Below are 25,751 nucleotides of genomic sequence, written 5' to 3'. Positions count from 1 at the left end.
TAAAAGCTTTTTGTCCATTAACAAGTTGGCCAGAGAAACCTTCATATCTACCAATAAATCCCAAAATTTGCTTCAAAGAGTTTTTCAATCCCTTGATGAAAATAATAGTATCATCTGCAAACAGACTATGCGAAATACCTTCTTTTTTTTTCCCCGAATATTATCTAGGACCCGGGCCAGCCCCTGAGATTTTATTAATATCCAAAAATAATAAAGAATACAAGGGGGGGGGGACATTCCACCTTACCCCAACCTGAACAACTAAACTCTCGGAATCTCTCAAACCAAGCCTTACCAAACCCATACACAGGAAAAATTACAAACCTGCACTACTTTCTAAGGATCAGCAGACCTACCATGTCCTCCTTAAGAATCTCTTTCAGAGTTCCCAAAGGCAAATTAGCAAGCTGGAAATTGGATGAAGATCCAGAGTCACATGCCAGATTAGCCAACCAATCAGCAGTCCTATTGCTCTCACGATACGTGAAAGACACCAAAGCCCTTGAAGAAGCAACAAGAACCAGAACCTCCTGAAACCAATACCACCCCTTCCACAGGTTACACCTCCTTTTGTTAACCATCCTGACAATGGAAGCAGAGTCAGAGTTAACCACCACATTAGAAAAACCAAGCTCCTGGCACAAAGATAAGCCATCCCTAAGTGCTCTCAGGTCAGCAATGGAATTAGTGCAAAGCCCATAACAATTAGAGAATGCTGGCAAAACCACTCTACTCGAATCTTTGATGATACCTCCTCCCCCACCAAGCCCAGGGTTACCTCGACAAGCACCATCCACATTAAGCTTAACGGAGGCAAAAGAAGGACACCAATAGACAGGGAGTGGATATTTCAGCTTGGGTATCGGAGCCAAGAGACCAAAGCACTGCAGAATCAAACAATCTCTGGCAGATCCCTATCTACCAACCTTAGTAGGTAACGGAAGATCTTTCACCCAGGTTTTAATGCACTGGATGATGAAGCTAGCAGAACGCTTTTTTTCCCCATGTCTTCTATTGTTTTGTTCCTTCCAAAGTTCCCAAACAATCAGAGTTGGAAGAATTCCTGTGATAAAAGCACTGTGATAGTGGCAAGCTACCAATCCCTGCCAGAGAGATATGCGATTCCTGACATCCTGGTAGGGAGGCGCTTCAATGTCAAAAATACTGGAGAAGTAACCCCAGACTTTGGATGCCGTCCGACCTAAAACTAGACTATTTGAAATACCTGGACAACCTCTGGGAAGCTGAAAATAGGCTGCTCTGCCCTCAACAAACAGAGACTTTAACCCTCTGCTAAGCACTTCTTCTGCTAAGATAAATAAAGGAGGAGATAAAGGATCTCCTTGACACAAGCCCTTGGAAGACTTGAAAAATCCAGATGGACCGCCCTCCAACACCACAGAAAATCAACAATTTTTAATGGTTTTCTTGATTAAATCAATCCAGGTACTAGCAAACCCGAATTTGGACAGCACCACATAGAGGAAATCCGATTCCAAACAGTCATAGGGTTTTGCCATATCAAGATTTAAAATAACATTGCCATCTCTGGTTTTCCTATTGAGATGCTGCACCACCTCTTGGACTAGAGCAATATTGTCATGAATACATCTGCCTTAAAAATAAGCACCATGCTCTTCCGATAACAAACTAGGCAGAATAGATGCCAATCTCGAGGAAAGAATTTTAGCAAATATTTTATAAGAAAAATTACAAAGACTAATTGGTCTAAAGTCAATCAATACCTCTGGGTTCTCTTTCTTTGGCACAAGAACAAGATGGGCAGACGTATAACTTCTAAGTAGGAAACGACCAGAGAAAAATTCTACTGACGCCGCCCAAACATTGCCACCAACCACATCCCAACAAGCTGTGAAAAAATGGCCCGAGAAGCCATAAGAACCCAATGCACTGTCAACGGAAAGGGAGAAAACCGCATCTTTTACCTCCTCTAGGGTCGGGGAATGGAGGAGAAAATTATTATCTTCCTGGGCAGCCAGATTAGGGATATACTCTAGCAATTCCTCATCATACTGATAGCCTTGAGAAAAGAAAATAGAAGAGAAGTGCCTCATTGGTTCAGCCTTCACCTCCTCCGCAATTGAAATCCAAGCACCATCAACATATCTAATTTCCTCAATCCCAGCTCTTTTTCTTCTCACATTAACAATCTAGTGGAAAAACTTGGTATTTCTTTCCCCTTCCTCGAGCCACTTAACCCTTGATTTCTACCTCTAGAAAATTTCCTCTTGAAGGAGGACATCTTGCAGGTGTTTTCTTGTATCAAAAAGAGCACCCCTAGCAAAATCAGTTTGGTTCTAGTTATAATCAACCTCTGCTCTACTGACCATATATTCGGCATTCCTGACATTTTGATGTATGTTTTCAAACACCCCTATTCCAAGAGCGGAGCTATAATACCCTAATTTTGGACTAGGGGTAATTTGGTCTTTTTACCTAATACAGGATTGGCACAAGTTGAAGTGTGGATCTTGAACTTGCTGGGGTATACACATGATGGTAAGTAGTGTGCCCTAGTGTAACACCCTTAATTTGAATTATTGCTTGCCTAAGTGTAGAATTAGGGTTTTATTTATAACATTTATAATTTATTTGAAAAATAATTCATAGTTAGTAACCTAGCCTAGTGCTTAGACATTTAATTCAATTTGTTAGGAGTCTAAGGTTCTATTCTTTAGAGGTGCAATTAAATTTTTATTTTTTATAATTTTATAAGGCTTAAAAAGAGGCTTCCACGATTTTAGCTTGGGAGGTCTTTGAATTTTGTAAGAATTTAGTTAGGGAAGTATTATGGATTGATAAGGAAAGGTGAGGTGGCAATCTCCAATTGGCTGGAAACTCAATCATGGAGAAAGAAAGTCTTCATAAAATAAAATCCCAACAAAAAAAAGAATTTAGCTAAAATTAAACTACCTAATCTAAAATTTTAATTTAAAAATCTAAAGTCAAAATTCTTTTTAAAAAATTTTCATTGGAGGAAAAGTAAAGAGCTCTAGTTAGAGACTAAATAGAATTCTTTCCACCTCTTTTTTGTTAGGATTAAATTCCAATAACTAAATCCCAAACCCCATTCCCTTTATCATAAATTTAAGAGAGAGAGAGAGAGAGAGAGAGAGAGAGAGAGAGAGGAAAATTCGTGGACTATAGAGAGGAGAAGAAGAAGAAGAAGAAGGAGGAGAAGGATATTCGGACTGTGCATAACCAGTCACTTGACGTCCAATTTCGACCATTTTCGGAGTCGAATTAAGAACATCTTATTTCACGATAAAACGTAGCCTCATCTCTTATCTCCACAACCCAACTTGAATCATCTCAAACGGAAATCTGAACAGAGAGATATCGCTAATTTACTGAAGGTAGGTCATTCTGCCAAAAATCTGTGTTTCCCAAATCCGAGTTTAAGCAATACCTTAAAGTTGATTTCATCATTACCTTACTCTTAGGACTCCATTAAAGTGATTCTGAACTAGGAAGAGGTAGATCAACATCATTGAAGCATTGATTTGAGGTCACCTATAGAAACCCTAGTCGCTTCACACAAGGTGAGTAGATCTTCAATCATTTTACTTGATATTTTCCTTACATATAAAATTTGTTTTGAAACATTGTTTTAAATCTGGAATTTAGTTTTAGATTGAGATTTATCATGCCAAAAACATATTTCATTCATGCTTTTACTCAATTAAATTGTTCACACACGATTGTTTGCAAGGAATGGTGATTTCCTTATAATTTAATTCACATATGTGTGTGCAGAATTTTAATAATGTCATGTTTATAGACTAATGAATCCAATGCTCATTTGTTGATAATATGATGAAGGTCTATGAATGACTTTTCATGATTATAACCTAACGCATGATGTTTTTGGATGATGCATAAAAATCTGATTTTGTTTAGGGTTTACCTTTTAATTTTCATTGATGTTATTGTTGGATAAGTGATTCCAAAAATTTTGCCCAATCTTCCTTATTATTGTTCTTCATTTTATGCATTGATACGTTGATGAAAGTTTTTATTTTCACACCTTATTTTCATTCTTTTCAATAGCATGTGTTAGGGTGGAATTGGGGAGTTATGACCCCTAAGTTCCAAACTTGGATGTATAGCTTTAAATTATAAGCAAACCCTTGATTGTTATTTTGTTGTTTACCTTACCGACATTGGTGAATATGTTGGGGTAAGGATAAGTTGGCGAGTTTTTGAGTTATGGGCTTACCCTTATTGGAGCTATATGGACTACTAGAAAGAGGGAGATGATCAAAAACTCTACAGGAGGGTACTGCTGATAAAACCTTCGGGGGCTTTGACTCGGTCTGGAGCAAGTTTGGTCACTAGTTTCTCCATTAGTTTCTTGATGTTGAGAGGGGACAATGGTGTTGTAGTTGATCATAGCTGGAGTTCATACGCCGCTATCATGAGAACCTTGACCAGTGTATGGTAACTAGTTCACACTAATCCATTAAGGAGTGATGTGTTTATTATTTTACGTTCTTTCAATATATCTTTTGTTGATTGTTGTCATATACATTTTTCATTGTGGTAGTAGTGATAAGCAAATATGGTTATGATCATTTTGTTTTGTTTATTTTTCTCGAATCTATATATACATATTACTGTATGTCTTTACATTTTGTATGACTTGTACATGCTTTCACACCTGTTTAGTTGTTGTGGATTTACTTGCTAAGCTTTTCCCGAAGCTTACCCTCACCACTTTTCAGATAAACAACTTTATGAATGCGAACCTGGATGTGAGGATGTACTAGCAGAGGAAGTCCAAGGGGACGAAGCGTTTAGATTAGAAGAGGATAACTACTATTAGAAACTTTATACTTTCTTTAAATTTTAGAAGAACTCATAGTTTGTTTGAGTTTAATTTAATTTTGGAGATTGTAACCTTTATTTAAGAATTTTAAGTTTAATTTAAAAGTTGTAATAGCTTAGTTTGACTACCCTACTTTAGTTGAAGTCTTAATCTATACATTTTAGAAATGTGTTTGTGTTTTGGTTCTACTCCTATTCATATCTCCTTGACATAAACGATCTTGTGGACCGTCAATGTCCCTAAACCGCTAGGGTGGTTTTGGGGGCGTTACAAGAGCTGTCGTCGAAGACATAGTTCAAAATCTCGCGAAATCTCGATTGATTTCAGAAATTTCGGATATTTCGAGCTGCTCGAAACGAAATGCTACTTCGAATCGAAAAAATACAATATCTCGAGCGAAATTCTCGAAATTTCATGATATCTCGAGATTTTAAATTTTTCGTCAAACCCCTTTATATAAAAGACCACATTTCGTCAGTCTCGGTCGAAACGAGACTTCAAAACAGCTCTGGTTTTTTTGTTTTTGCTCATTTCTTCTCCATTCTTCCACTTCCCATTTGAATCATTGCCGCATCTACGCCGGAACCACTTGGAGAACACAAGATTCAAACTTCTTAGCACATCTGTGAAGCCTTTCCACTATTCCAGGTAAAACCATATTCTCAAAATTGGTTTTTTTTAGGGAAATGCATGATCAATATGTTTGTTTGTGATGAAATAAATATATGTTAGACACTGAAAGCCGATCTACAACTTCACGGTGTCGAAAACACCATTTTGGGTGACTATTTTTGCAATTTGAACATTTAAATGTGTTTATATAGCCTAAAATAGGGTTTCCATGAAGTTTCAGGCCTTAACTTGGCCTAAAACCCACTGAAATGACCTACCGAAACATACCAGAAAAATACAATATTTCGGTCAGCCCGAAATACTGAAACGAAACGAGTTCTCGGACAATGGTCGAAGATAGCTTCAACTTCAAAAACAGCACATGATGACTCAAAACAGAACTCTTAAAAGGCATTAAAAATCCTAATCTAACTCAAAACGCTTATCTTAAGGCCCCAGACAACAATTAACCATAAACAAGTCACCCAAGGCCAAACCCATCCAAAGCCCAACATAAAGTCCTCCTAGGCCCAATTGGGCAGTCTTGACTACATTAACTACTTAATGTGCATATGTAATGCACATATCATCATATATTAATAATATTTTTAAGAAGAATAATAACCTATTATAATATCTCTAATACAACAAAGATTGTATTATTAATAATGGAATATGCTGTATTTACTTGGGGTATTAATTATAATAACTTACCTGAAGACCCAAAAGAGAAGCCTTTGTTAACAGCCTAGATATCCAGATATTTGCCACTTGGCAGCTCCTTTGGCCTCTAGTTTTGTGGATAATTTGCCCAGGCATTATCAGGCAAGAAGTGTTCTCTTACTTGAATGTGTCAATATTGACTGGGCTTTGCTAAAGTCTAACTCTAAATCCAACATGAACTCAATAGTCAAATCCCAGGCCTACAAGAATTTAGCCCGGGAAAGTTCATAGTACGCAATTAAGAACACCGCATGCTTCCTGTAGAAAACCTAGGACCTGTAACCAATAACCTTATAGAGGAGAAAAGAGAGAAGAAAGAAGAGAAGAGTAGCTACAAGGGGAGGAGCCGTATGTCTTGAGTTGCTTCCTCCCTCAAGTATCTTATTTATAATAAAACCATTACAATCATAAAAGGAAAAGGAAACTAAACCTAATCTAAAATAGGTAACTAACTTAGACTAAGAAACTGATTCCTAACTCCTAACAATTAAAGACATAAAACAATAAAGGAAACCATAATGGACTCAACCACAATAGGGACACTCCCCCTATCGTGGTACACTTCTCAACACTCCCCCTCAAGCTGGAGTATACAGATATTAAAAGAAAGACTCCAGCTTGGACTAAAAAGTATAGAAAATCAAACTCAACACCAGTCTTGAATAGTAGTTGTAGACTTCAGTGAGCACAAAGGAAACTCCAATAAAATCAATAGAAATATCAGCCCAAGCACTGGACGATAGATAACATCAACTGCGATCCAAAAACAGCAGATAGGTAACAATGACAGATGTTCTCCAATAATTGCAGAATTTGATTGCTAATAAGAGAAGACGCGATCTTCAATATAAGGAAAGAACTCAATCTTCAAAATAAGAATCAATTCAATCGCACAAAGTGAAATTTTCCTGCCAATCTTCAAAAAACACCATAGCATGCTTAAAAAATGGAGGGCAGCAACTTCGGAGTATCCCTTCAAAAGTAAAGTAAAAATCTTCATTGAAATAAATCTTGAGAAATCTTCACCGAAATATTCTTGAAAAGATAAGACTCCAATTGAGAAAGGTAAGACTCTCTAAACTCTCCAATTGATGACTTGTGCAGAGCAGATATGCAAATAATAATATCCAATTCCAATCTCCCCCTCACGTGTAATAGTACACGTGAACAAATAACGGCCAATAATCAACTTCTCAAAGCACGGGCATCATGAAAAAATTTCATAAACAAGAGCACCGCAAATAACAGTTGTAGATAGAATCCCAATATATAGCAGTTTCTAACCTCCCCTCACTGAAGCCAACAACCACAATGCAAGGTCCAACCTTCAAAGAAGTACAAATCCCACATGTGTTCGGGGCCCACCTGGGCAACTATACTTCAAGAATTTTAAAGAAATGTCGGAATTAAAAGGGCAATGGCAGTTTGGTATATGACCAGTATCTCAATAATTTTCAATCTCCCCCTTAAAACAAACTCCAACCTCAATATCATTTAAGTACCAATTTGCCAAAAAAACAAATTGATCTGATCTGGGCCCACAAAAGCAATAATATGGCATATATGTATACCCAATGGTAATTCTGTAATCACATCATGCAGTCTCCAATTGATGTGGAACCCGGGTCAAAATACCCAATTTCGTTCGGGATGGACCCATCCAAGTATACAATAGGAATAACAAGAGGTAATGGCAGAACTGTAATTTAAGTGAAATCCATATATATGCATAAGCAAGGCCAAATTTAAGGGAGGAGTGGCAATCTGGTAATAAACCAGAATTTGCAAGGGGGCTATGGGTTATTGAGGAAGCAGTGGGTCATAATGGGAATTAAAATTATTAGTTGGGGATAGACTAGGTAATAACAAAAAATATGGATATAAGATTATAAGCTGAATAAAGGAAGATGATAAGGGCAAAAGAGGAAACTCAAATAAGGTAATGGTGACACATGATGACATGAAAAGGTTAAAGATGATTGGAGTTGTCTTCCAAGAAACAAAAGGGTAAAACTGGAAGAAGAAAAAAAATTAAAGGACCACACAACTATGAGGGTGTCTTTAATCGTGGATGGATTTTAGTGGAAACTAAAGAAAGAAAAAGACAACCGTCTCCCCATCTCCCCAACTAAGAAATCACCTTTTTTTTTTTTAATCAAGAAACAAGTGGGGCGGTAACCATTAACCAAGAATGAAAACAGAGGCGAAAACCAATGAATCAAAGTCATCTGCACAAAGGATTCAGCAGCAAATTGAATGAACCAAGAGAATCAATGGTCGTCTTGAACCATCGAAACCCTTCGTCTCCAACCGAGCGCCAACACCAGCAAATAGTAGCATATATGGTTTCATGTACAAAAAAGCAATAGAATCAACAATATGTCTTCTTCTCCGAAAATCGATACCAAGAACAGCAAACACTAGCAGACGCCACACAACCAACTCCAGCGATCAGCAGATGGCAACAACTAGTAGCAGACACAACAGATTTGAAGAAAACCAAACCCAGAAAATTGCAAGGAAATTGCAAGGCGGTTGAAGAACCCCTTGTTTTTCGATGCTTCGATACAGCAGTGGTTTAACCAACGAATCAATCCTCAAGAACCAGCAATAGAAGAAAACAAGAAACGACAGTAACAGACACAATAGCAGTAAACGATGATTAATCGATCAGCGGTAACAGGTATGATCGGTCAGCAGAATTTTTTTATTTTTTTTCTTCTTCTTCTTCTTCTTCCTCATTGCTCTGATACCATGTAGAAAACCTAGGACCTGTAACCAATAACCTTATAGAGGAGAAAAGAGAGAAGAAAGAAGAGAAGAGTAGCTGCAAGGGGAGGAGCCGTATGTCTTGAGTTGCTTCCTCCCTCAAGTATCTTATTTATAATAAAACCAATACAATCATAAAAGGAAAAGGAAACTAAACCTAATCTAACATAGGTAACTAACTTAGACTAGGAAATTGACTCCTAACTCCTAACAATTAAAGACATAAAACAATAAAGGAAACCATAATGGACTCAACCACAATAGGGACACTCCCCCTATCGTGGTACACTTCTCAACACTTCCTACCTTTGCCTTCTTCCTGTTCTAATAAGATACAGAAAACAACAGGGCAAAGTATACCAATCAACCAAAAAGAACCCCATCATCCCCAATGAAAGGAAGAGAGAGCTTAAAAGCATGGCCTTGTGTTCCCAAAAGCAAATCCTCATTGGCATCAGATGGTTCAAATATCTTTGTTCCCATCCCTATTTAAAAGGTGGACCCCACAAAGAATAAACATGTACGTGTATAGCTTCTACCAACCTGCCTTCCTTACCAAGTCCAACGCCAAATAGCGGAGTGCTAGTTTATTGCCCTTCAAATACATACTGACACAATGAGATATTTCAAAATTGCAATCTTACATACAAGAAGAATATTAGTATATTTAGAACTTCACAAAGAAACTAAAATTAAACCTTGAGAAATTCCTGCTCAAGTTCTGGAGTAATGACAGCAATTGATTCAGCTTCTCTCTTAAGAGCTACCAACACCCGTCTATGATTTTCCGATGACTCCTTGCCTATCATGATAACCAAAAATCACAAAGAGAAAAACAGTCATTATAATAAAAGCCTTGAAACTTAAACCAATATTGAAATGTTGAACCATAAATATAACTGGTCAAATCACATTTTGGAAAAGAAAGTAAAGTAGACAAGAAGGAAAAGATAAGTAGAGGGATCTACAACCACACTTTAATGGTTAATATGACAAAGGTTCAAAGGGAAAAAAATTATTTCCAAAGTCAACAAATGTCAGAGGGAATAAAAAGAAAGAAATCTCTAAAAAAAACTACAAAACAAAGAATTCTACTTCTTGGATTCCACTAAACAACATCCCACCAAAGAACCCCTCAATATATATATATATATATATATATATATAGAGAGAGAGAGAGAGAGAGAGAACAGAAGACCATTGTGAAATGCAGCGTTATTCATAACTAGATCAATACCATACCAAACGGAAACCATAAATATTTAAAAAACAAGAGAATGTAATATTTCTTTTTCTTCTTTCTTTTTTTTTTTAGTGGGGGGTTGATGAAAAAAGAATAACATAAAAGGAAACGCAAAAACCTCCCAGAGAAGTAGAAAAGGAACTAATACGAACTACAATCTCACAACGGAAATGAAGGGCCTCAACGCAATCAAGGTCTAAAAACCCACTGTAGTCATAAGGTCTGCGCATTTGCTGTCGTAGGCTTCCAATGGAAAGTGTTCACCATGGAAGCCAAGGGTCTAGTGCAACAAATAATATGTGAAGATCTCCAAGGAAGAAGACTCCCACATGATTGTGACCATCCATCTTTCATACAAGACCCAACCAAATGCATAGGAATAGAATCTCCATCCTTAAAGAATTGGACCCAAACAGATACAAATGATACTTGTCTAGATTACACCACCAACACCAGATGGGCCTGGATAAAATCTCTCTGGACGGGAAGAAATGAAGAATACAACTCGAACATCCTCTCCCTAGGAGGATTGGAGGGAAACATGCTCCTACTCTTAGAAAAGATGCACTGAAGGAACATCTCTATAAGAGTTGGTCACCATCACTCAATGACCTCCTTAACCATATTTGTCTGAATAACATCCCTTCCAATGAGAAACTGATCTCATAAAATCCGCATTACTCTCCTTCCATAAGCAACCACAACACTGCCAACAGTGTGGATCTCTCTCTCTCTCAAAAGATAGACTGAAGGAACATCTCTTAAGAGTTGGTCACCATCACTCAAGATGGAGCCTTTTCCCGAAACAGAGGAGAGGGAACCATCAGCAACACTGACTTTATTGTTACCTAACAAAGGAAAATATTAAGAAAAAAATTGATTGGAGGACCCAGTCATATGATCGGGGTACCTAAGTTGATTATCCAAGGAACGGATACAACTGAGGCACAATGGTCACCGAAAGAAATACCTGAATGAGCAGGAGGTGGATCAGATCTCACTAGCAAGGATATGGCGGAGGCTGCAGATGGCGCTAATGAAGAGAATGAGTCCAGACTGGTAATCAGACAATGCAGAGTCCGTAACTCCACCTGCGAAAGTGATGAATCTATAAGAGCATCATCAGATGTGGTGTGGTTAGCAGCAGCAGAGTTGGTTCGACCCTGTCCACAACCGCGAGTATAGGTAGGGCGTCCACGTAGTTTCCAGCACCGGTCTCTGGTATGCATTCCTTCCCACAGTAATCACACTTCACAGGTACTCTATCAGATGCAGGACGATCACTGGTACCATGAGAAAGGCCCCCACGAGATGAAGTACCCAAGCCAGAGTATAGGGCTGATCGTTCCTATATCACAGGGAGGAGCATATCAGTGCATCGACTATCTTCTGACTGTTCTGCATCTGTATCATAGGTAGAAGCAAAACTACCATAGAAATCCAACTCTTGCCACATACCTCACAAAGTTGAGTAGCATTGGGATAAGGACAACTCCTTTTGTTTGGTCTCATGAATCTGCTAGCATTGTGCATCATTGCCAACCTGAGAATAGGTATCCTTGGCAGCCTTCCAGATATTAACAGCAGTGTCTACAAGGAGATAGCCCCAAGCTATGGTGGGATCCATGGAGTTGATGAGATAGGACATGACAAGACAGTTGTGTATCCCATTTTTTTATGAGGACCAGCACCAGAAGGCTTGATGGATTCCCCTTAAAGGTAGCCAGAATAGCCACGGGAACCAATAGCAAGGAAGCACAAACGAGATCATATCAGATAGTTGCTCCCATCTAATTTGATGGAGCTGATAGGGAATGTAGGAAAGTCACGCTGATTGACTCCTTCCTATCTAGTGGATGCGGTCGATATGTCAGACAGGGTTGTTGGTCAAATATGATTCACAAGAAGAAGATCCTACCACATGTAGAAAACAGCCGGAATCTTAAAACTCTGCACAACAGATCCAGGAGAATAATCATCAAAAAAGGCATGAACCAGTGAAGAGAGATTTAGGTCATAGGTGGGTAATAGACCCTTGGTGGGAGAAACTCACCACCAAAGGTGAAGAGAAGAGACGGTGGGGCTGTCGGCTAGAAGAGAGGCGAGAGAGGTGACAGCACTAGCGAGAGGGCGAGAGAGAGAGAGAGAAAGATGGTGGCGCTAGCTGCCGACGAGAGAAACCGAGAGGTAGAGGGACAGCAGTAGTGACTGGCGGTGGAAAAACAGAGAGAAAGGAGGGGAAACGATAGAGGCGAGAGAGAGAGAGAGGGTGGTGGTGGTGGTGGTGGTTGTAGGGTTTTGTGATTGATGGAATAAGGGTTAGGATCCTGATGTTGATCCTAGTTCTGATACCATGTTGTTTTGGGGAATTGAGCTTATGTCGATAGACATCAGCCCCTCTTTATTTATAATAATGGAGAGAACATTCTAGAATAGATACAAGGACTAAAATACCCTCTATAACTAAAATACCCTTGAACCCATATTACAACAATAACAAACCCAGAATTAAGTCTAAACTAAATTCGAGTTGAAAACTAGAATTTCCACCACAAACTGACACCATATGAATAAATTGCCCATAATTATCCTAAAAGAGGCTGGAATTGCAAGATCTTGGCCTTCCTAGAAAGATAACTGCATAAGCTTTCAAATAGCACCAAAAGCACACCAAAATGGAACTTTTTTTACTATTAGAGAAATTTCTAGTATCTTGGATAACTTAGCTCTCGTATGTTGTATGACTTCAAACAAATCTGATTGGAGAACAAGGATCCATGTAGACGACCCCATTTAGTGGGGTAACGCTAGGTTGTTGTTCTTGTTGTTGGTGAGAAAAACTTCTAAGAAAAGTTTCAGGAAAAAAAAAACTAATGCAATGCTCTTCAGCAAATATATAGCTACAGAGCTATTTTCATTCTTCCTTCCATGCTTGTGCATCTCCACTCCTGAAGAGAAGAAAAAGAGTTGGACATGCCCCTATATCACCTTCTTTAGGTTCTAGTCTCTTTCTTAACCTAAATTTTTCCCTGCTAGAATACTTTCAGCCTTCTCCATATCTACTCTTCTCTAGTTTCTCATTGTACTCTTGGCAGTGCATTACAACATAGCTATGCTTATTCTACCAAAAAAAACCTTTTTTTGAAACATAAGAACTCTGTTAAATCAAACTAGAGAAATACATTATTGCAAGCAACTAATATGCGACGTCCCTTTTTTCATCTTTTTTAATCAGCATTTGGCAAGCGGGAAAAGTTATAATGCAACTTAAGTCAAAAACATAATAATAATATTAATAATTGCACTTCACATTCAAATGTCCACTTACAGAAGTTGTAGTGCTGTGATGCTTCGCGAGCAAACCTCTCTTTCTGCTTGAAATCAATTTCCAATTCCCTAATCTAAAATATTGTCCAAGCGCAAAGTAAAAGATCACGAACTTGAAAACATAATGGCTTGGAAGTTACATTTATGAAGTATAAAAATAAAATTCAAAATAATTAAAGATATAGATTGAAATTCTAAAACAGAGTTCACGTTAGTGTTGCTCCTAAAAAGTAAATAGCAATTTCAAAAATTCTCAAAAAAAACAGGTGACTGTTCTTTCAAAACCAACAGCAACTGATGATGCAGGAAAATAACAAAAATGGGCATATTTTAGAGGAAATAAGCCATGGGTTGGGTTACATATATGTTGGGTCTTTAGTCCAAGGGGCTTTCTTTGCAATTGGCCACTTTAATAGGCTGTTGAATAATGTAAACCAGAATACCGTGGGGGTATTCTGGTCTTTTTGGTGTTTTATTTTTATGTTTTATGTACTGCCTAGCTATGTCGGATATGGCAGGGGTATAATTGTCACTATAGTGTATTTATTGAAGTTATAAATAGATGGCTTGGCTGATCACATCAATCATTCAAGCATTCCTCAGTTTCTGGTTTTGTTAACATGTTAAGCAGGTTCAATCAACTGTTGCTCCAGTACCCATCCAATTGCCGACCCTGGATCCAGAACCTGCCTCTCCACCTGGTAATGTTCCTTCTCCTAAGTTACCTATTGCTCTTCGCAAAGGTGTCAGGACTTGCACTCAGCATCCCATATCTCATGTTGTTTCTTATGACTCTCTTTCTCCATTTTTCCGTGCTTTTGTTTCTTCACTTTCTTCTGTTTGTATTCCTAACAATTGGCAGGAAGCTCTATCAGATGGAAAGTGGAAGGCAGCAATGATGGAAGAAATGGAGGCTTTGAAGAAAAAGAACACATGGGAGCTTGTGGTTCTTCTACCTGGGAAGAAAACCGTTGGATGTAAATGGGTGTTTGTGTGAAACAGAAGATGGATGACACTATGGATAGGTATAAGGCACGGCTCGTGACCAAGGGGTTCACTCAAACATACAGCATTGATTACCAAGAAACCTTTGCACCTATTGCAAAGTTAAATATAGTTCGTGTGTTGTTATCATGTGCAGTCAACCTTAGATAGGATTTGCAGCAGCTAGATGTCAAAAATGTCTTCCTAAATGGAGCACTGGATGAGGAGGTGTATATGGACATTCCACCAGGGTTCTCTTGTGACAGAAACAAAGGAAAAGTGTGTAGGCTGAAGCAGTCACCTCGAGCATGGTTTGGTCGATTCCACAAGGCCATGATTTGTATGGGCTATAAGCAGAGTAATGCTGATCACACACTCTTTATAAAGAGGGTTGGTAAAAAACTCATTGTTCTTATAGTCTACGTTGATGACATAGTGGTTACTGGCAATGATGGTGATGAGATCAGACGGTTGAAGACCTTCCTTGGACATGAATTTGAGATTAAAGATCTAGGGAAATTAAGATACTTCCTTGGGATTAAAGTGGCCAGATCTTCTAAAGGCATTTTTCTCTCCCAAAGAAAGTATGTCCTAGACTTGTTGGCTGAAACCGGATTGTTAGGCTGCCATCCTTCAGATACTCCTATGGATCCCACTATTCGGCTCAAGGAAAATGAGGGTGAGCCTGTTGATAAAGGCCGGTACCAAAGACTTGTAGGGAAGCTGATTTATCTTTCACACACTCGTCCTGACATTGTTGTCGCCGTGAATACTGTGAATCAGTTTATGCATGATCCCTACACTTCCCATATGGAGGTTGTTCTTCGTATTTTGCACTATTTGAAGTCAGCTCCTGGAAAATGCATTCTATTGTATGCACATGGTCACCTACGGATAAAGGGATACACTGATGCTGATTGGACTGGTTCTGCAGATCGCAAGTTTATTTCTGGGTATTGCTCCTTTGTAGGTGAAAATCTTGTCACTTGGCGTAGCAAGAAGCAAAATGTAGTTGCTCGTTCTAGTGGCGAAGCTGAGTTTTGAGCTATGGCATAAGGTATTTGTGAGTTACTTTGGCTTAAAAGTTTGCTACAAGATCTTGGTGTTCCTATGATGTTGTACTGTGACAACAAGGCTGCAATCAGCATAGCACACGACCCAGTACAGCATGATCGCACCAAGCATGTTGAGGTGGATAGGCATTTCATCAAGGAGAAATTAGAAGATGGGCTGATTTGTATTCCCTTTGTAACATCTACTGATCAACTTGCTGATATCTTCACCAAGGGGTTGCCTGAAAAATTATTTCATCCTAATCTAGTCAAGTTGGGCATGATCAACATCTTTGCTCCAACTTGAGGGGGCGTGTTGAATAATGTAACCCTGAATACCGTGGGGGTATTCTGGTCTTTTTGGTGTTTTATTTTTATGTTTTATGTACTGCCTAGCTATGTCGGCTATGGCAGGGGTATAATTGTCACTATAGTATATTTATTGAAGTTATAAATATATGGCTTGGCTGATCACATCGATCATTCAAGCATTCCTCAGTTTCTGGTTTAGTTAACATAGGCCTACAGTGTAGGTAGGAGCTTGGAATACGAGATAGTCAAGTAGAATGAATTTAGTCCAAATTCATGGGAAAATTTGAGTCAGTCTTTACTCTCCTTTTTATGCTAGAAATCCTAGAGTTTTAGGATTATTGGTTGTTTTTATTTTTCAGCTTATTCTATGAATTTTAGAGTCCTAGTTTGATTAGGAGTATTAAATACATGTCTGTTTTAGCTATTCCCAGTAGTAAATTGAGTTCCAAGCATGGTTTAAAGTATCGCACCATATTGTATCTTATTGGCCGATGCGTATCGCTATCGCAGAGTATCACTACGATACAGTGAGATACATATCTTATTTTTGAGAAAAAAATGATATCGATCAGTATAGCATTGAATCGGATACAACGCAATACGATCTATACGTACCAATACTCTCAGTACGATTGATTTAGGGGTTAAAAAAAATTTAAGTATCGGTACGAATAGTATCCTATCGGCCAATACAGTGGAATACAATGCGATATGCACATTAAAAGGCACATGTGACTTCAAAATCTTGACTCCAGAAACCAGAAAGCACCAACAACACCTGAAGGGACAAGTTTTCACCCAAAACAACAATTTTGTGGCCTCTTCTTCCTCTTCGTTCAAATTTCATGCTTGGGGCTTTGATTCCTTACTGAAAAACAAATCAAGTCAAGCAAACAAATTTGGTTGTATCAAGGAAACAAACTACAATATTGCTTATTTATATTGTTTTTTGCTCCGAAAGTGTATTTCTGAGTATCTTGACCATTTCCATGCATATCTATAATGTGAAATACGTATCTCCGATATGATGTAATACAATACGATACGTATCTTGACATCATCCCCACCGATACAATACACAATACTGATACTTTAAACCTTGGTTCAAAGTAAGTTTAGGAGTATTGAAGAGTAAGATTATGATTTCTATATATAGATGTATAGCCTGTGGCCTGCATTTCTTCTGGCATGGCAGCCTTCTACTTTGGATCTTTGATGGCTTCTTTCCAATCCTATGGAATAGACACATAGGATAAAGAGGAAACAAAGGCCCGATAGGAGGCCGTAATCAAAATCAATCAGTTAGCTGGGCAGCCAAACTGTGGAACAAAGCTCTACCAACCAAAACAACCAATTGAATGCACTAGTCTCATTGGACTTTGTTCTCCTTTTTAGTTATGCTACATGATATATTTTACATATCGCTCATTCATAGTGTCTTATGCTTCTTTTTGGGTGAATGTTTAATATATTCAATGAAGCCCAAATTCTCCCTCCCCCCCCCCCCCTAAAAAAAAAAGAAGGAAAGAATTAAAAGAAAAAAGAAAAAAGTGGAGGAACTACACAACAAACACAATGACCAATCCCTATAGTTGAATCAAGCTATAAGGGTAATCCGAAGAAGATACAAAACGATAGAGAGATCTCATAACAGTGAGGAACTAGATAAGGAGTTGCCCATTTCTTGCTGCAACTCTAAAGTCTAAACTACAACGTTGTCATGGGGGCTGCTGGTGGGAGTTTTTTCAAGACTAGGAAACCTCAGGAGTTACCCATGTTTTATGCTTCAAAAGTATATTATGTATTTTGCATGTATCCTTGGCATTTCCATGCATTTCTTGAGCATTTCCACATGTATCTTTAGCATATCTTACGTCTTCTCAAAACGATATGATACATCTCTTAAAATCAACCCTCCAAAATACTTTAAGGGCTTTAGGACGAGCAAATACTTGAAACAAAAAGATCAGATATAGAGAAGAAGAAGATGATTTTAAGGGCTTTAAGGAGACATCAGCAACAATTCAAGTAAATGAATAGGATGTGCAAATACTAGAAACAAAAAGATCAGATATAGAGATACCAAGGGGTTTGATGCAAGGCAATTCTTGTAGATTATGAAGAAAACATAAGGTGAAGGCACACCATGGAAAGCACAACATGACTTTTTGTCGTATCCAGGGATGTAGGAAATATAGTGTGCAAATAATTTAGCTATATCATGATTATTGACACAGATAAGGGTGTGAGCTGATGTAGCAAAGTTTGCATCCTCCTCTACAAGAAACTTTATCCCAAAAGACAAAATAACTTGCTGGAGGATGAGTAAACTTACTAAAAAAACAGAAGAAGAAGAAACAAGATCTTCTCTTAAATGATAAATACAACTCAACTGAATACCTTTGTTTCAAGCTCAATGGATGACATGTGCTTTATGGTGTAGCTCCATTTGTGGGAAACAGCTTCAACAAGTGATTTCTGGCCAACAAAAACCAATCAAAAGACTTTCTGAGAAAATAATTACTGCATACACAGTCAACCAACAAGTACTTCTACTGCAGAAAATTCATCCACTTCAACGAACACATATTCGTTAACAAAATCCATGCAAGCACACATACAATTAGATGGAATTCTTGATCCAACCCCAAACTTACCTTAAGATCAATTGCAGTTTGGAACCTCTGCAGGTTCAATTCAGCAGCTTCATCAAGTAGCTTTTTTGTAATTGTATCCATGTCCTCCCCCTCCTCTAGAGACCTTATTTTCCTTTCCCTTTGAGCTGGAACTCATCAGCAAGTAAATATATTAAAAGAAAATGTATTCTAACACCTGATAATACAAAACTAGTTAGAAAGGGGATAGCCACTTGTGGACACCTACAAATACGGTTCTCCAAGTCACGCCGCTTTTTATTATCATGCTGACTAGCGAGAAATAGTTCTTCCTACAAATCAAATGAATAGAATGCTCAACAGTCGGGTATACTTATAATACAAAAAAATCCTTATTCATTGTGTAATTCTTTCTTTTTTTTTGGGTGAAATTGTGCAATTCATTTTGATTTACACATACACACTGTTTTCTAAGTTCAGCAGTATCTTCATCCAGATATTTAGATTCAGACCGAAGCTTTTTACAACGTTCCTCTAGAGTAACAATGATCTCTTCCAGCTCCTTTTTCTTGGACCTACACTTTTCAATTTCCATAACATTTGCACCTGAAAAAGATGGCAGGATAACAATAAGCATATATGTGGGATTACAATGTATGTGGAAGCAAAGGTTACCAGAAACATACTAGATTGAAACAAACGTGAACCAGGCACATGCTCAACACTTGCTGAAACATGGCCACCATATCTAGAGCGAATCCATCGATAGTGATTTTCAGGAGTCCAAAGATCAAAAATTCCAAGCCGTTGAACTTCATTGGCCTTTCTATCTGTCTCCTTGGTCCCAACAAACTGTGGAAATATAATGTGTAAAAATAAAGAAGCTGTAACTTGGAAAACATATCTACAACACCCCAGTCATCTTGAAATAGATCTCAAAGATTGCCTAAATGTACCAGACAGAAAGAACTAAATTAACAAATAAGTTAAAGAGTAAACATACTGCATGTTCCAGCCCACTGAGACTAGTCAAGACCTCCTTCACAGCATTAGGAGCATCAAAAACTTGGTCAAGTCTGCAGTAGATGCCAAGCTTACGCATCTGCCAAACATAAGAGGCAAATCAAATTTGAAGTATGAACATAATGCCTCATAACCAAGTTGTCAACTACATCATAAATACCTCCTCAGAAACTGCAAATGGAACTTTATTACTGCACTCGGCCATATCATAATTAATAACAGCAACGTCAAATTTTGTCAAGTTTCTAACCAAGAGGTCCCGATCAGCACAATCCTGAGTTATGAAGGCCTGCCAATCAGAAGCATAAGTATTGACAATGAAAAATTTTACAGATTCAAAAAATTTCATAATTTACAAACAATGTCTAATTTAAAAAACTGTACAACCAGGTTAAAAGTTGTTAACATATTGCTGCAAAATAAAATGAAAAGATTAAAAAAAAAACAACATGAGAATGGGGGGAAATGGTATCAAAGTTTCCTAAGGTTCTTTTTTTTTTTTTTTAACATAAAAAGGATATTAACACAAAATGCATTTCCATGCTCATTTGTTTTAATTTCAAAACCAAGGAAAATGAGTAGAATTGCTATAGCTATACCAATTGGAAAGAAAAACTCATATATGTATCCTTCAGCAACTTTGCTTTCGACAGATTCAGAATGTCCTCATAATGAAGCTCTCAACAGTCAAATTCCCTTCACTTTGTCAAGCAAGAGTACATGAGTCATGGACTTTGAGTTCTCATTTCATGTAGGGGGGAGTTGAATGAAACCAGCACCTCAAAAATCTAGTAAACAGACCCATTGATAAATATAAATATTCACTCAGCAACGACAATATATTATCCAATCGGGATTCCTAGTGTGATGCAGTGGCTCAAGAGTGGTTGGACCGATACGACTGGCTTTGGAAACCCAAACCCTAATGGAAACGAGCCAACTTGGGATTTTGGTCTAACAAGAGACTGGACTGACTGGTAGTGACTCATTTAATTGTCTTGGTGCTAATCGTATAATTTTATATTTAATTTTATTTTGTTTTCTTTTGTTTGGGACTAGATTATACAGGACATAGGAGATAAGAGTTTGAGTTCACGTTAGTTTCAGTTTTACAATCAAGTTAAGAGTCTTTTTTTAATTTTCTTTATACGTTGGGACGCATTCATCGATTAAGAGGGCAGGCCTCAGTGTAACGGTAAGGTTGCTCCATTGCGACCCAGTTTTTTTTTTCTTTTTTTATCCCGAATATTACCTAGGACCCGGGCTGGCCCTTGAGCTTTTATTAGATATCAGAAAAAATAAAGAATGCAGGGGGGGGACGTGCCACCTTACCCCAACCCACACCTCTAAGTATTCACTCCACTCAAGACAGCCTAAGCAGCCCTTACAAGCAGAAATAGCACAAAAGCCTAGCATCTAAGAACAGGCAGTCCTGCTTTGTCCTCACGAAGGATACTTTGCAGGGGTCCCGTGGGTATGCTCCCAGGCCGAAACCTGGCAGAGGCCTCAATAACACAAGACAAATTGGCCAGCCAGTCTGCCGCCCTGTTGCTCTCCCTGAAAGTAAAAGACACATGTGCCCGTGTGTAATCAACCAGCTCCAAAATCTCCTTAAAGTAGTACCAACCCTCCCACAACTTGCACCTCCTCATATTAACAACCCTTACCGTTGTCTCGGAGTCCGAATTTACAACCACATCCCACAAACCCATCTCTTTGCATATTTTCAGGCCATCCCTCAACGCCCTCAGCTCTGCCAAGGAGTTCGTACAGGGTCCATAAAAACTAGAAAAGGCAGCCAGCACATCCCCATTCCGGTCCCTTATTATCCCTCCCCCACCACCCGGGCCAGGGTTGCCTCGGCAGGCACCATCCACATTCAGATTTACCAACGCAAAAGGGGGGCACCAATACACAGGACATGGACGTTTCCTCCTGCGGATTGGCTCCAATAAACCAAAGCACTGCAGCAATAAACTATCCTTAGCTGAAGCATGACCACCAACCATGGATGGGTAGGAAAGCTCCCTAACCCATCTCTTAACGCACTCGATTAAAGTGTTATCTGTCCTCCTCTGTTCTCCATGCCTTCTGTTATTTCTTTCCTTCCAAAGTTCCCAAACGATTAGAGATGGCAGAAGCCCTGTCATATACGCGCTGAGCCAGTGGCCGCCCGCCAATCTCTGCCAAAGCAAAATTCTATGTCTGGCACCCTAACCAGGGAGAATGGCGATGTCAAACATACGGGAGAAGTGTCGCCAGACTTTGGTGGCTGTTCCACCATCAACCAGGCAGTGATCTGTCGTTTCCATCTGTGGTCTTCCACAACAAGAGCACTTTGAAGCCAGGGGTATGCCCATTGCCATTACGGCGTCGTCAGTTGGAATCCTCCCATTCAACAACTGCCAAGAAAAATAACCTATTTTCACCGGGAGAGCTTGATTCCATATCCATTTCGCATATGCTACCGATGGGGCCCCACCCCGCACTTTATTCCAAATAGCCTTTGTGGTGAATAAACCATTGCTAGAGGGGGTCCAAGCCAACACATCCTCGCCTTCCGATAGGACAAAAGAGCCTGAAGCGATACTATCTCTCGCAGCCGCAGAGTCAATGCTGTCCAACACGCCCTGCCTCCAAGAGCCATCCCCACACACTGCATCCCTTACACATAACCCCAAGTCCACCAGGAGCCCATTGTCCACAGTGTCTACCAACGAACCTAACCCCGTCCAATTATCCAGCCAAAATGAGATGTTGCCACTGCCCAGCAACTATCTGGAGTTGCTCAACAGGAGGTCCTTATAGGCTAGTGTTTCCCTCCAGGATTTCGAACCAGCCCCCATCGACCCTGCTAATTCCACATGCTGATTCTTACAGAACTTTGCCTTAAAAAACTCACTCCATAACGACCTTTCCGTAAGAATCCTCCACAGCCCCTTTAGCCTAAGGGAGAGACCTACATCCTCCAGCAGTCTAATCCCCAACCCACCTTCCTCCTGCGGCCTGCAAATCTTTTGCCAGCTAACCCAGTGCTTCCACTTACCCCATTCTGAACTGCCCCAAAGAAAATCAGCAAAGATCCCATAAATTCTGCGTAATACTGCATTAGGCGGCGCCAGCGTAGCGAGAACGTGAATGGGGATCGACGAGAGCACATGCTTTAAGAGAGTAATTCTGCCACCTGCCGACAATAACTTTCCTTGCCAGCCTGATACTTTGTTCCGAATCTTCTCAACCAGCCCATCAAACAAACAGATTTTGAGCCTTCCCGAATGCAGCGGAGCTCCCAAGTAGGTGAGCGGAAAAGACTTTCGTGCGAACCCAATGATCTCCCCTACAACTCGAGCCTTTGCAGAAGACGCCCAGTCACACAACACAAAACAGCTCTTCTGCCTATTTATCAGCTGACCCAAAAAACCTTCATATCTGGTAAGGAACCCCATTATCTGCTTGAGAGCAGCACCCTAGAGAAGATAATAGTATCGTCCGCGAAGAGACAATGTGTAACCCCAGGACATCCTCTTGGCAGTTTAAAGTAGGGGGAATGCCCTTCTGCAAACAACTTTCTAATTCCCCTGCTTAGAACCTCCTCTGCAATGATAAAGAGAGCAGGGGATAGGGGATCCCCTTGCCTCACCCCTCTAGTCGACTTGAAACAACCAGACTGTCTGCCCCCCAGAACTATAGAGAACCAGCAGTTAACCACCATCTTCTTGATCAAGCTGATCCAAACATCACTAAACCCAAAACCAGAAAGGACCTTCCAAAGAAAGACCCACTCCAGCCTGTCATAGGCCTTAGCCATATCAAGCTTAAGAAGCAAATTGCCTCCCCTGGTTTTTCTGTTGATGTCATGGGCCATCTCTTGGACAATGGGGATATTATCATGTATACTTCTGCCTTGCACAAAAGCCCCTTGCTCCTCTGCAATGATAGAAGGGAGGATGCCTACAAGCCTGGTTGCAAAAATCTTCGCAATAATCTTATAAGCAAAGTTGCACGGGCTTATGGGCCAAAGATCCGACATTACCTCAGGGTTCTCCTTCTTGGGGATGAGCAGCAGATTGGCAGAAGTGAAGCTCCTGGGCAGCTCTCCTCCCTCAAAGAATTCCTGGATAGCAGCCAAAACATCCTTACCAACCACGTCCCAGCAAGAGGTGAAAAAGTAACCAGAGAAACCATCCGGTCCCGACGCACTATCACAAGACAATGAGAAGACCGCCCCCTTGACCTCATCCATTGACGGCATCCCGAGAAGAGCAGCATTGTCAGCATCAGAGACTACCTTGGGAATCAAAGTAAGCAGGCCCTCGTCCACCAAACAACCCTGAGTGGTAAAAATGTCCGAGAAGTGCCTCACCGCCTCCGCCTGTATCCCCTCCGTGTCCGTGACCCAAGCACCATCCCCCCCTTTAATTCTCAGAATATTGGCCTGCCTCCTTCTGATGTTAACCAAAGAGTGAAAGAACTTCGTGTTACGGTCCCCCTCCTTAAGCCAAGACACCCTGGACTTCTGCTTCCAGAAGATTTCCTCCTGCAGTAACATCTCTTGTAAACCCTATTGCGACCCATTGGTTGCAGGTTTGATTCAAGAAACAGCCTCTCCGCAAAGCGGGGATAAGACTGAGTACATTGTGACCCTCCCCAGACCCCCAGTGGCGGAAGCCTCGTACATTGTGTACACCCCTTTGATGTACTCATCGATTAGATAGAAAATATTGTATTAAGTTTTGGTAGATTGTTGTGAGATGGTTTACATGACTAGCTAACAGAGAGATCCACATTGTTGGTTCTCCTATTTTCCTTATTTCTCCTTCCTTCTGGTAAGATCTCCTCTATTCCTTTCATCTTATTTGTGCAAAAAATGGAGTTTATTACTTCCATTCTTTTTCTTCTTTTCCTCTTTTCGTATAGCCTTTAGTTCTCCCATGTTCTGGCGCTAACAAGACTAGTGACAACTTGGTTTCGAATCTCTTTCATCATTTCCTCTTTCAACCTAAACTTTCTGAGGAAGTTATAAACCTTAGGGTGACCTAGGCCCTAGAGTTTCAGCCCAAACCAACTTCCTCTTTAGGAGAATGAGACGCAGACCTTTGTTGAAACTGATCCTACAGCCAGGTTTGGATTGTACAAGTTGTATCTTACTTTTCACGTATTATTTGGTTAATTAGTAGCAGCATTAAAGAGGGCTTGAGGTTTTGACCCTTGCTTCAAAATTTCAGACCCAACTGTGCCCTAACGAAGGAGTTCTTCCCTTCTAATTGTGCTGGTTTCCGCCACTAGCACAGGTTGGGAGGTTGAAGACACCCCCCCCCCAATATATTAAACTTTTACCCCTTTATTTACCTTACTGCCCCTCGTTTTTCCTCTTATTCTTCTTTATCCTTATTTTTGTTTGTCTTCCAAGCTTTACCTTCATTCAATAAATACACCCTTTTATATCCTTGTCTACCAAGTAGCACCTTAAAATTTCTGGTCATTGACCAGATTGTCAATTCCCCAAGTCTAGGAATAATTACTGTTTTGCCACTATGCACTTAAATTGAGTTTCCTATTATTCTATTGGGCCCACAGTGAACCCAATCAGGGTTTCCGAACCCCAGGATTGCATCATACTGAGCCTAGATGCCCATGATCCAGCACAGGAGTAGTGGGTCCATATTTGGCTGCTAAATGTAAGTTTTATGAATGGTGGGGATCTGATTTATAGGTTAAAAGAGATCAGAAACAGCGAGAATGGTGTCGAGTCCCTGAAGATTTTTACTCCATATACCTTTTTTTCTTTCTGCCCCCCCCCCTTCTTCAATTGGGGATAAGAATAACTGTTGAATTCCATGAATACTGGCTTAGTCTTTGTGACTACAACCAAGCTTTATTTATAATAGAATAGAAAACATTCTAGAATAGATACAAGGACATAATTACCCCTAGGACAATTTTACCCCTGAACCCATATTACAAGTTTACAATATACCCCCCCCCTCAAGTTGGTGCATACATGTCAAACATGCCCAACTTGCTACTAAGAGCTTTGGTGAGAATATCAGCCCGCTGCTCACAAGACTGGATAAATGGAATGCAAATTACTCCTTGCTCCAATTTTTCCATGATAAAATGCCGGTCAATCTCAACATGTTTTGTACGGTCATGTTGGACCAAGTTATGGGCAATACTGATTGTGGACTTGCTGTCACAGTTGAGTCGCATCAGAAGATCAGCACCTAGATCCAAATCTTGAA

At 39.6% G+C, this 25,751-nt stretch overlaps 1 protein-coding gene across 3 annotated transcripts in view; it reads right to left on the bottom strand.

Annotated features, from left to right (window-relative positions):
* The window catches only part of LOC122641852 (structural maintenance of chromosomes protein 5), a 103,253-nt gene that overhangs the window by 21,305 nt on the left and 56,197 nt on the right, over nucleotides 1–25,751 (bottom strand). For 2 of the 3 annotated variants that reach the window (XM_043835166.1, XM_043835168.1), the window contains exons 13-21: nucleotides 19,670–19,798; nucleotides 19,490–19,588; nucleotides 19,173–19,338; nucleotides 18,947–19,092; nucleotides 18,755–18,818; nucleotides 18,529–18,653; nucleotides 18,272–18,349; nucleotides 13,520–13,597; nucleotides 9,652–9,753 (exon numbers count right to left, since the gene is read on the bottom strand). In XM_043835166.1, coding sequence (XP_043691101.1) covers nucleotides 9,652–9,753; nucleotides 13,520–13,597; nucleotides 18,272–18,349; nucleotides 18,529–18,653; nucleotides 18,755–18,818; nucleotides 18,947–19,092; nucleotides 19,173–19,338; nucleotides 19,490–19,588; nucleotides 19,670–19,798 — 987 coding nt within the window. Of the gene's footprint in view, nucleotides 1–9,651; nucleotides 9,756–13,519; nucleotides 13,598–18,271; nucleotides 18,350–18,528; nucleotides 18,654–18,754; nucleotides 18,819–18,946; nucleotides 19,093–19,172; nucleotides 19,339–19,489; nucleotides 19,589–19,669; nucleotides 19,799–25,751 lie in introns of all 3 variants that reach the window. The other variant, XM_043835167.1, reaches the window with a different exon arrangement.

Source organism: Telopea speciosissima, chromosome 10 (assembly GCF_018873765.1).
Source record: "Telopea speciosissima isolate NSW1024214 ecotype Mountain lineage chromosome 10, Tspe_v1, whole genome shotgun sequence".
Lineage (NCBI taxonomy): Eukaryota > Viridiplantae > Streptophyta > Magnoliopsida > Proteales > Proteaceae > Telopea > Telopea speciosissima.
The sequence above is the reverse complement of the archived record's forward strand: the minus strand, read 5'-3'. Positions and strand labels throughout refer to the sequence as shown.